At 40.1% G+C, this 11,665-nt stretch overlaps 1 protein-coding gene and 2 non-coding genes across 3 annotated transcripts; 2 read left to right on the top strand and 1 right to left on the bottom strand.

Moving 5' to 3' along the window:
• Positions 1–615: 615 nt before the first annotated feature.
• On the top strand, positions 616–721 carry LOC122049879. The gene has a single exon (XR_006131129.1). It is a non-coding gene; the product is annotated as a small nucleolar RNA R71 (small nucleolar RNA).
• Positions 722–770: 49 nt separating this feature from the next.
• LOC122048392 lies at positions 771–1,211 on the bottom strand. Its single transcript, XM_042609962.1, has one exon. The coding sequence runs from the start codon at positions 1,209–1,211 to the stop codon at positions 771–773; it is 441 nt and encodes a 146-aa protein (XP_042465896.1).
• A 10,348-nt stretch (positions 1,212–11,559) lies between these two features.
• On the top strand, positions 11,560–11,665 carry LOC122049913. Its single transcript, XR_006131156.1, has one exon. It is a non-coding gene; the product is annotated as a small nucleolar RNA R71 (small nucleolar RNA).

Consider the following 11,665-nt stretch of genomic DNA (forward strand, 5'->3'; position numbering starts at 1 on the left):
CGTTCCTCATCTCCTTTTGCTCTGAGAGAGCTTCCTCAAGCATCTTTTCAATCCTGGACAATTGTGAAGGTTGCTGTTATTGATAGGCCTGTTGTCCATATTGGTGGCTCCGTTGCCCAGGCTGATTATTCTGGTATGAGAAATTGGGGTGATTCCTCCATCCAGGATTGTATGTATTGGAGTACGGATTATTTTACCTCTGATTGCAGCTGATTATTGCATCACACTGCTCAAGTTGATTCATCCGTGCCTGTATCGGCCCAAAGGGGTAGGTGTCTTGAGCATGATCTGTACTTCCACAGGTGTTGCAGATGCATGCTATTACATTAGCTGTGTTGCCTCCCATGGTGTCAAATTTCTTAGTCAGAGCGTCCAACTTTGCATACATCAGTGTAACTGCATCTACGTCGAATTTCCCTGATGCTTTAATTTGATTCCCCGTAAATGGATCTTTCAGATGCCCATTGATGGTGGTTCTGCGCCACATTCTCTATGATCTCTTCATCTTCATCGAAGCTTTTGTTCATCAGTGCTCCTCCTGCTGCAAAATCAAGAGATACCTTCGTGTGATAATTTATCCCATTGTAGAAGGTGTGCAGAACTAACCATTTTTCAAGGCCATGATGGGGGCACTGTCTTAGCATACTCTTGAATCTGTCCCAAGCTTCAAATAATGATTCTGAGAATATCTGTTTGAAGCTGGCAATCAGGTTCCTCATGTGAGCAGTTTTGCTGGGTGGGTAGAACTTATCCAGAAACTTCTGCTCACACTACTCCCAGGATGATATGCTATTCGCTGGAAGGGAGTTCAGCCACTGCTTGGCTCTGTCTTTCAGGGAAAACTCGAAGAGAAGTAGTCTGACTGATTCTGGAGGGACCCCGTTCACCTTCATAGTGCCACAGATCTCGTAGAACAGCTCTAGGTGGTGGTTTGGGTCCTCATGTGGTCCTCCTCCGAATTGATTTTGCTGAACCATGTGGATTACTGCGGGCTTGATTTCAAAGTTGTTGGCTTCAATGGGCGGTCGGGTGATGCTGGACCGAACCCCTAGTGCATATGGTGCCGCGTAATCTTTCAGCAGTTTGTCGGCCATTTCTGAGGATTCTTGTGCTGCTTGGAATGCCTTCTGTAGATTTCTTTTCCTCAAAAAGGTCCTGTCAATCTCTAGATCGAAGGGTAGTAGCTTTCCTGGAAGGTTAGCTCTACGCATGCAATAATAAGATATGAAATATGATAGCAGAATAGAAAATAAAAAATAAAAAATAAAGAGATGAATATGGAAAATTAAGAAAAGAAAAGAAAGTCTAGTCTAATCCAATATGATTTTGCTAATGTTATAGACGCAGTCCCCGACAACGACGCCAAAAATTTGTTATGAACCGCAAGTGCACGGATTCGTCGTCAGTAATAAAGATATCAATCCCATAGGGGCTGGTAATAAGCAATAGCAATTGTTCACTAAGGGTTAGCTAGACTACCAATGGTTGTGAATAATCTAGGGAAGAAAGGTCGGGAAGAAAAATCGAGAGCTGGTGAATCGAAGTGTTCACTTGGTTATGAGGAGTTCTAGGAGGTCGGTTTCGTTGTGGTGGTATTGATGTGTCACGTTTTATCCTACACTCGCTATCCTTTAACATGTAATTGCCGAAAGCTAAAGCGACTATTCTTAAATGCCAGAATAAAGAAGGACCCTAAGAAGGCCTGTTACGGTTTACCCCTATCACTAGGGAACCTCGGCAAATCTTGAGGGCACGACTCTAATTGGTAAGCTGAGAATAGTGGTTAAGAGTTAATTTTAGTCTCTCGCTTCCTTGAGGAGAATTTGCCTCTCCTTTCAAGGAAGTATCCTAGATGTCCGTGAACGGGTTATCCCTGTCACTAGGGCCCCTCGGGTGTACGATCTAGGGATAATCCCTCTACGAGGTTAACAAGTTCTACACAATCAAGCAACATACAATTGAGACAAAGCATAAAAGATCATCCAACGAGTATAAGCATAATATGAGTTTTACATCAAACCAAACCACAACTACTCTCTAATCCTAGAACAAAGGATCTACTCCATAAGTGTCGGAGAAATACCCAAAGACATAATGTAGATAAACATACAATCTTCAGACACGGAGAAAGAAAGAAGGAATATGCTTATCCAATGACGACGAGTGACCTTCGGATCTAATCCTCTTCTTCTGGAGTCGATATGGTGGTGGAAGATCGTTGGAAGGAGGTCCAAGACAGCGTGGGATGGCTTTAAGATGTTTCTCCCTCGAGAAAAAGGGTTAAAACCCTTATATAGACTAGGGTTCGGCTGCGGCGACACGTTCATGCCAAGATGGCACGACCTTGCTCATTCTCTTCTCTGACGGCACTGCACGGCCGTGCCAATTAGCACAGCCGTGTGGTGTCTGGCCTCGGTCCCTGGGGCACGGTCGTGCAAGGATGCACGGCCGTGTACTTCTTAGTCTCGGTATGGGGTGGCACGGGGGTGCAAGGATGCACGACCGTGTGCTGATCTGCCTCAATCTTGGCCACACGGCCGTGCAAGGATTGCACGACCGTGCACTGCTCCCCTTCTGTCTAGTCACACGGTCGTGCAAGGGTGCACGATCGTGTTCTTTGACTTATTCCGGTGCGTTGATAATCACCATTTTTACTCCGAAAGTTGTCCCTATCAACACAAAATCAAACAAAGAGCAGATATTTGAACAAAAGAGTATATATAATGAATACAAGATGAAAGAGGCAATCATGCAACGAATATATATGCATAAAGTACGTGAATGTGCCCTAAAACATGCGTAAATTATCATAATATTTGTGCACATCAACTATCTATGATAAATGTGGGTACTTTTGACTTGTTTCATTAGATCTTTGATCTTAGTGCATGAGTTATGACTTGATTGGTAGTTTTATTTTGCTTAACCTAAGAGCCGATCCATTTTATATCTATGCAGTCTAATGATTCTACATGCTTGACTTTGTTATATATGTATGATATCATCATACAATAATGTAGGATGTTGGATATCCTGCTAGACCTCTGATTGATGATTTGAGTTATGTTTATGGTTAGGGTGATCATACCGTAGTATAGGATATCAAATATCCTACTAAACCTTGATTTGTTATGAGGGCTCATGCTTATACATTAGTAAGATTATACTATAGTGTAGGGTGTCTAGTATCCTACTAAATCTTTGGTTGTTTATTAGGCTCATGCCTATACGCTAGTGAGGTTAGACCCTCTTGTGTATCATTTCATTGAGGTATCCTATCGACCATTGTCTCTCATTTATGGTTGAGAGAGTCGTCAGCAACCATTAGTATATCTTATCAACTATTGTCTCCCATTCGTAGTTGAGAGAGTCATCACCGACTGTTTGTATATCCTGTCGATCATTGTCTCTCATTCGTGATTGAGAGAGTCGTCAGCAACCATTAGTATATTCTGTCGACCAGTGTTTCTCATTCATAGTTGAGAGAGTCGTCAGTGATCATGATGCATATAGCTAGATAGTTACCTTACCCTGTCTACCCACAGGATCATCCGTGGCAGAGTATTTCTCCTATAGACATTGGTCACTTATATATTTGGACTGCCCACGGGATCTATCTGTGGTAGAGTGTTTCTCCCGCAGTCAATAGCTAGATAGCTACTACCTATTTGCCCACAAGACCATTCATGGTAGAGCGTTTCTCCCACAAACATGGACCTTAATATTTTGGACTGCCCACGAGACCATTCGTGGTAAAGTGTTTCTCCCGCGGTTCCTAGCAAGATGTCTTGGTCATTTGTATTTCTTGTGGTAAAGTGTTTACTCCTATGTATGATAACTTATTTATGTTATATGCTTGTTATATACTAGTTATGCGTTAGTTCATGCAGATTTGGATGTACAGAATGCACTCCCCAGTTATTGGTCTTACCTTGCTGAGCATGTTAGTAGATGATTTGTTGGTACCTTGCTGAGCATGTAGTTATAGTTGTGCTTTATTTTCTAGCTCCAGGGGACTTTTTATAGCTCTTAGAAAATCTTATCTGAGGGTTCAAGGCTCCTTCAAGAGGGTTCAAGGCGCCTTCAATCGATTAAGTTTTATCTGTGCGAAGATAAAACTTTATCTTCGTTAACGGCTGTTAGAAGGCGCCTTCAAGGGCTAAAAGGCACCTTCGTTCTATTTATCAAAGGCACTTTCCAAGACTTTGAAGGCGCCTTCTGTACTGTTCACAGAAGGCGCCTTTAAAGCTTTTAAGGGTGCATTCAACACTATTCATCCAGAAATAGGTAACCATTTTCCCTACGTTCGCTTGGGTGATGCTCCGGCTATCCGGAATTAAGCTCACCCAAACCCAACTCCTACCTTTTCCTCGAGTAAACTTTCTCCCTAACTTCTTATCCCTTGGAAGTTGCGTACGCCCTTATTGTCCACCTGTGTACTCCTCCGCAACACCTCATCCTTCGGATGTATCGAGCCCGTCGACTCCCTTCCCGTGCAATCCTTCTTACTAGCTGCGTCTTCCACTCGACTTCTTGTATTCCTAAGCTCCTACACACTTAGACACAAGGATCAAACACAACAGGACCTAACTGGACTTGGTTGACCATATCAAAACTACCTCGGGGTATTTACAATCTCCCCCTTTTTGATGTGCATCAATTCAAGTTCAAGTTAGGGTATAAATTGTAATAAAATAAAAGTGATAACAAATTGCTTGCAAAATAAGAAAAAAAAAAACAAATTGCTTGCAAATAAATAATTAAAAATTCTAAATCCTACCTCCCCTTGAACTTGTACCTATTTCTCCCCCTTTGATTATATAAAAAATATTTTTAAAAATGATATAAATAGTTAGAAAAATTTTGATATAATTTCTAGGGGTACATAACAAGAATTTTCAGTAAGCTGACATTATTTCTAAAAATTTTGCTAATATTTTAAGATGTGGAAAATACATAGTTTAATAGCAAAAAAAGTTTTCAAATATCTATTTACTTTGAATTTTTAATTTAAAAATATGATTTTCGTAAATAATTCATAATATTCAAAAAATTAAAAAACAATTGTAAGGATAGAGAATATCATGTTTCATAAAAAAAAGTAAAGTTTTCAAAATTAAATCTGAAATTATTTTTAATTTTTAATATATCATTTTCGTTAATAAATTCATAAAAATAACTTAACTGTAAAAAAAAATTAAATATTTTTCTAATTAAGATAAAAAAAATAAAATTTAGTCAAATAAAGATTTTGGAACCCAATATAGGTTCCTAACTACTGGATTTATTAAAAAATTTAGAGGTACATAATTTCTAGGGATTTTCCTAACTATGCCTAGTGATTTCAAATGTACTAGTTGATTTCACCATAATTTCTATTGTTATTTGTAAATTTTGATTTCTGACAACTAATTCAAATTTAATCATGTATAGTCATTTTCTAGTTTTTCTATTCGTGCTTTCAATTTATCATTCTCTATTCTTAGATTATCATACATTATTATAGGGCATGAATTAGCTAAGGGGGTGCTTGGTTGGATGGAATGAGAGTGAGGAATGGGAAAGGGATTGAAATTAGGTGTTTGGTTTGGGGAATTAGTGGTGGGTCCCATGGATTCATTACCCTAAACATGGGAATGAGCCATTCCCTAGTAAAAGGAGGGGAATGGGAAAGCCCCCATTTCCATTCCCTACTTCTATCAATCTCATTCTTATTCTCATTCCCTTCAATGAACCAAGCACCCCCTAAGGTTAGTTTTATCTCAGCATTTTCTCTTTCTAATTTTACTAAATCCTTGGAAAGTATTAATAAATTGAAAAGACATTTTAGGAGTTAAGGCGCGTACCTTACTTACCTCGTGTTCTGATATTTCCTTTCATCGTAGCTTTCTTCTAATGATCCTCCCCCTTCATCGATGCTCATCTCTGAGTTACTTTCATCTTCTCCTTGGTGGTCAGCAAGTAAGGTTAGTCCGGGGTTGGCCTCGATCTCGGACTTGGAGGATGAAGATTCATCCCATGTTGCCTTTAAGTTCTTGAGTTTCAATTTTATTAGTCTTTTACCCTTATCTTTCTTCAATTTATGGCAGTCGTCCTTAATGTGCCCTTCTTCTTGGCAGTTGTAACATCGAATCTTATTTTTGCTTCTTAAGTCATTTTTTGTCTGTGACTTGAATTTGTTAGATTTAATAAATCTATTAAATTTTCTTGCTAATAATGTTGCTTCTTCGGTATCGATGGATGCTTCAGAGTTTGAGTCTGGTCCTCCCTTCTGGGCTTGTAGTGCTAGGTTCTGGCTTGGTCCCTTTCTTTGTCCTGCACATTGAGACTCGTGTAATTTGAAAGTGGAAAAAAGGTTTTCTAATGTACATACCTCGAGATCTTTGGAGATATGGTTGGAGTCTACTATAGATATCCATTCCAGTGTTCTTGGGAATGCATTTAAAGCATACCTTTGTGCATCCCGATTAGTTACCGTTTCTTCGAGGTTTGTTAATCCTGTGATTAGCTCCTTGATTCTTTTGTGTAGATGTGCAATTGATTCGCCTTCTTCCATCCGGAGGTTGCTGATTTGGTGCCGAAGCAAGTCTCATCTTGCAAGCTTTGCTTCGGACATTCCTTCGCGTAGCTTCAGGAACTTCTCCCAAAGTTCCTTTGTTGATTTGTAGGCGCTGATTATGCTGACTTCTTGCGGAGGTAGTACACTCAACAGATGGAATTCGACTCGTCTATTTGCTACAAAGTTCGTTTGCTCCTTCTTGGTCCATCGAGATTCTTCTTTTTCATTTCCTTATAGGTCTTTGGGAGCTAATCTATTTTAAAAAATACCTCCATCTGGCTTTTCCATTAAGGGAAGTCTCCCTCGAACTTCGGCTAATAAATGCTCAATTTAGCCATCATCTTTATACTTCAGTCGATGATTAGTCCTTCTGAAATGGTTGAGCTCTAATACCACTTGTTGGTATAGCAGGGCCGACAGAAGGAGGGTGAATTGCTTATAAAATAAAAAATTAACCTTTCTCGGTCTCTCAACTCAGATTAGTAGCACAATTATAACAAAAGAAATTGAACAACTAAAAATAGAAGAGACTAAGAAATTAACTTGGTTACAACCTAGATGGGTGTTAATCCAAGGTAGTGAAGAGCACTAATAGATCTCCTTCATTGTGGGCAGAGAAGCCTCTTATAGACGTTGACAGCTTAGAAAATATACTAGGAAAGATTACAAGAGTTATAGTTATAGTTGTATTTTAATTCCTAGCTCTAGGAGCATTTTTATAGCTCCTGGAAAATCTTATCCGAGGGTGGAAGGCACCTTCAATTGGTTAAGTTTTATCCGTGCGAAGATAAAACTTTATCTTCGCTAACGGTTGTCAGAAGGTGCCTTCAAGAGCTGGAAGGCGCCTTCGTACTGTTCATCGAAGGTGCCTTCCAAGCCTTTGAAGGCACCTTCGGTACTATTCACATAAGGTGCCTTCAAAGCCTTTGAGGGCGGCGCCTTCAGCACTGTTTATCTAGAAATGGTTAACCATATTTTGCTCCGTTTATTTGGGTGATGCTCCGGCCATTTGGAATTGAGTTCACCCGAACCCAACTCCGGCCTTCTCCTCGAGCATACTTCCTCCTTGGCTTCTCGTCCCTCAGACATCGTGCACGTCCTTCTCGTCTACAAGTGTACTCTTCTGCAGCATCTCATCCTTCAAATGCACCGAGCCTGTTGACTCCCTTCCCATGCCATCTTTCTCATTAGCTGCGTCTTCCACTCGACTTCTTGTGTTCCTAAGCTCCTGTACACTTAGACACAATGATCAAATACAGCAGGACCTAACTGAATTTGGTTGACCATATCAAAACTACCCCGAGGGTACTTACATGTAATTATCTCCACATGACAAAGGAAAATATCCCATGAAGTCTATTTCCCAAATGTCAAATAATTCGACTTCAAGAATACCATTTAAAGGCATCTCATGTCTTTTAGTGATGCTTCCTATCTTTTGGCACCGGTCACGGGATTGAACATACTCTCTTGCATTTCTTAATAAGTGTGGCCAAAAGAATCCATCTTGTAAGATTTTTGTAGCTAATTTTAACAATCCCCAAATGTCCACCATAAGATGATGAGTGACAATGAAATAGAATTTCTTTAGTTTCCTCTTTAGGAATGCATCTTCGGTAGATTGCATCTCCACATTTCTTGTAAAGGAAGGGTTCATCCCAAACATAGTACTTAGCATTAGAGAAAATTTTCTTCTTTTGTTGGTAAGAAAGATTTGGTGGAATAACCTTGCTTGCGAGGAAATTTCCAATATCTGCATACCATGGAATTTTTGCACTAGTAATTGATAAAAGATGCGCATTCGAAAAAGAATCATTGATAGGCAAATCATTCTTCGATTCCCTTTGTTCATCTTGCCGTATTCTAGATAGATGATCTGCCACCACATTCTCTACTCCCTTCTTATCTTTGATTTCTAAATTAAACTCTTGAAGAAGTAATATCCATCTAATCAGCCATGGTTTGACATCTTTCTTATTGAGTAGATATCGTATGGCTGCATGATCCATATAGACTATAACTTTTGATCCCACAAAGTATGACCTAAATTTGTCAAATGTGAAGACCACTGCCAAAAATTCCTTTTCTGTGATAGCGTAGTTCACTTGGGCTTCGTTAAGAGTCTTTCTAACATAGTGGATAGCATAAAGTTTTTTTATCTTTCCTCTGTCCCAATACTGCTCCTACTGTAAAATCGCTAGCATCACACATTATTTTAAATGAAAGTTCCCAATCCGGTGCTTGAATCACTAGGGTGGTAGTAAGGGATTGTTTGATTTTCTCGAAAGCTTCCAAGCAATTCTTATCATAATAGAATTCTACATCCTTAATCAAAAGGCTAGTCAATAGCTTGGACATTTTAGAGAAATCCTTTATAAATCTTTGATAAAATCTTGCATGACTCAAAAAGCTCCATACTCCCTTCACATTAATTGGCGGGGGAAGTTTTCCAATAGCTTCTACCTTGCCTGATCAACTTCTATACCATGTTCTGAAATTTTATGTCCTAGCACTATCCCCTCTTTTACCATGAAGTGGTACTTCTCCCAATTGATGACCAAATTCACTTCTTCACATCTCTGAAGAACTTTGGAAAGATTAGCTAAACATGAGTCAAAACTAGTTCCATACATTGAGAAACCATCCATAAATACCTCCATTATATCCTCTATCAAATCTAAAAAGATAGCCATTATACAACATTGGAAAGTGGCGAGGGCATTACACAATCCAAAAGGCATTTTTCAATAAGCGAAAGTTCCATAAGGGCACATAAAAGCAGTCTTCTTCTTATCATGGGGGTGTATTGGAATCTGATAGAACCTGGAATATCCATCCAAGTAGCAAAAATAAAAATATTTAGTAAGTCTCTCAAGCAATTGGTCAATAAAGGGAAGGGGAAAATGATCCTTTCTTGTTTCTTTATTTAACTTCTAATAATCAATACACATCCGTCATCCAGTAATTATTCTAGTTGGGATCAATTCATTGCTTGTGTTTTTATTACTGTCATTCCACCTTTCTTTGGAACTATATGTTGGAGGATCGGTGGCCGTCTTGAAGGGGAGTTGGATAGACGGCACCCCCAAGTCGTTGTTTCCTATGATGTTAGCGCAGCGGAATACAAACAAACACAAATAGAAAGCTAAACACTAAATACAAGAATGGAAATGCAAACCGCTAACACGTTCGTTTACGTGGTTCAGAGATAACTTGCTCCTACTCCACGGCGTGTCCGTAAGGTGGACGATCCCTCAATCCGTCGGTGGATTAGTCCCCAGTAAACTCCGGCTAGCTCAACCTCCTTGTGGGTGGAGAAACCTCACCACAACACTTGGACACAAGGGAACCTTGAGCACTTTGGTGACTACTAATTAGGCTTTAACCAAGTCTAATTTCGTCGCCTTGGCCGGCCATACCAAGCTCCTTCTTATAGAGCTTGGAACAAATCAGAACCTGATTTTCCCATTACCAGTCGACTGGTCCTTGCACCAGTCGACTGATGCCAGCCCAACGGCTCTCCAACGGCTATCTACCAGTCGACTGGTCCCAGGACCAATCGAATGATCCCAGCCATTTCGGGCACAGAACCTCTCTGTGCTCACCCCCAGTCGACTGGTTCCAGTACCAGTCGACTGGTACAACCCTAAACTTAGGGTTTCCCATCCCGAGTACATTTCTCTCGCACTCGGACCCTCACGACTCACTTGACTCTTCTTTGCAGCCTTGACCTCTTGCCTTCAAGCCTACTTCCTTTGGCTCTCGTCCCTCGGATGCATCCAAGCCCGCGGCTCGTCCCAATATCATCCTTTGCGTATGCCTCGAAGTCGCTTCCCTCGGCCCTTGTCCTTGCTGCCTTGTCCACGGTCCCTCAGATGCATTCAAGCCCGCGGCTTGTCCTTAATGCCATCCTTCATCGGACCCGAAGCCGTCAACCTGAGTCACATGTGTCACCTGCAGTCCTGCACAACTCAAGTACACATATCAAATAACGAGGGTAAATCTAACTTAAACCCTTTTCCCAAACACCAAAACACATGGTCTCACGAACCATTGGGATTGCTCCAACACTATATACACTATACTTACTCATTCACTGTCAAAAATTGGATATATGATCCCTGCATCCAATAATTTCAATACCTCTCTTCAAACCACCTTCTTCATATTAGGATTTAATCTCCTTTGATGTTCAACTGAGCTTTCATGATCTTCTAATAAGATTTTGTGCATGCATAAAGAAGGACTGATCCCTTTGATGTCGTCTATGGTGTACCCAATTACTTTCCTATGCAAGCTCAGTTCTCTAATTAGTTTCTAGCTCAGTCAGATTTGCATTAATTATCATAGAAAATGTGAAATTTAGCCCAAGGAATTTATATTTGAGGTTTGATGGCAAAGGTTTAAGTTCCACTTGAGGTGGCAAAATTTTTGGTACAATAGAATTTTGCTAAATTATCTTTATTTGTTCATACTCCGATACTGGTCCAAAAACTCTTTTCCCATCCTCTTCTACTTCTGCATAACTCAAACTTTCTTCTAGGGGGTCCTCTAATGTTTATAAAAGCAAACAATCACTGCTACTTCCATCTCTGCCCAAAGCATTTTCTCTATCTATATTCGTAATTAATTTTGTTAGAGAAGTCATACAATCTAACATCTGTGTCAATGTTCTATTGCACCAAGGCAATAACTCTATGAGATCTTCTTGATAAAGATGAATGTCTTCTTCTGAAGGGCTTTGGGTTCCCCTGCTCTCTTGGCTTGGTTTCCCCTTGTCAGGTAGCTCCATCGCCACCCTTTTGTACCTCTGGACTTCTGAATGAGAGAGTCATTTGGTTTTCTCCTGACCATTCATTGAGATTTACTACTACCCAGCCGATCACTTCACATGCTTCATTCAGACTCTTATTGAGCAACCACCAATAGTCCAATCTAATATATTCTTGTTCTGGAAGGATATCATTATATAAAATGTACTGATTAGCAACCAATCCTCGATCCCATGATATGGACATTGGTATAAAAGATTTAAGAATATGTCCCATACTTGGCATAATGTTTCCCCTTCCTTCTGTTAGAAATGCAGGATTTGATTCCTGAGTT

Source organism: Zingiber officinale, chromosome 2B, assembly GCF_018446385.1.
Source record: "Zingiber officinale cultivar Zhangliang chromosome 2B, Zo_v1.1, whole genome shotgun sequence".
In the NCBI taxonomy this organism is placed as follows: domain Eukaryota; kingdom Viridiplantae; phylum Streptophyta; class Magnoliopsida; order Zingiberales; family Zingiberaceae; genus Zingiber; species Zingiber officinale.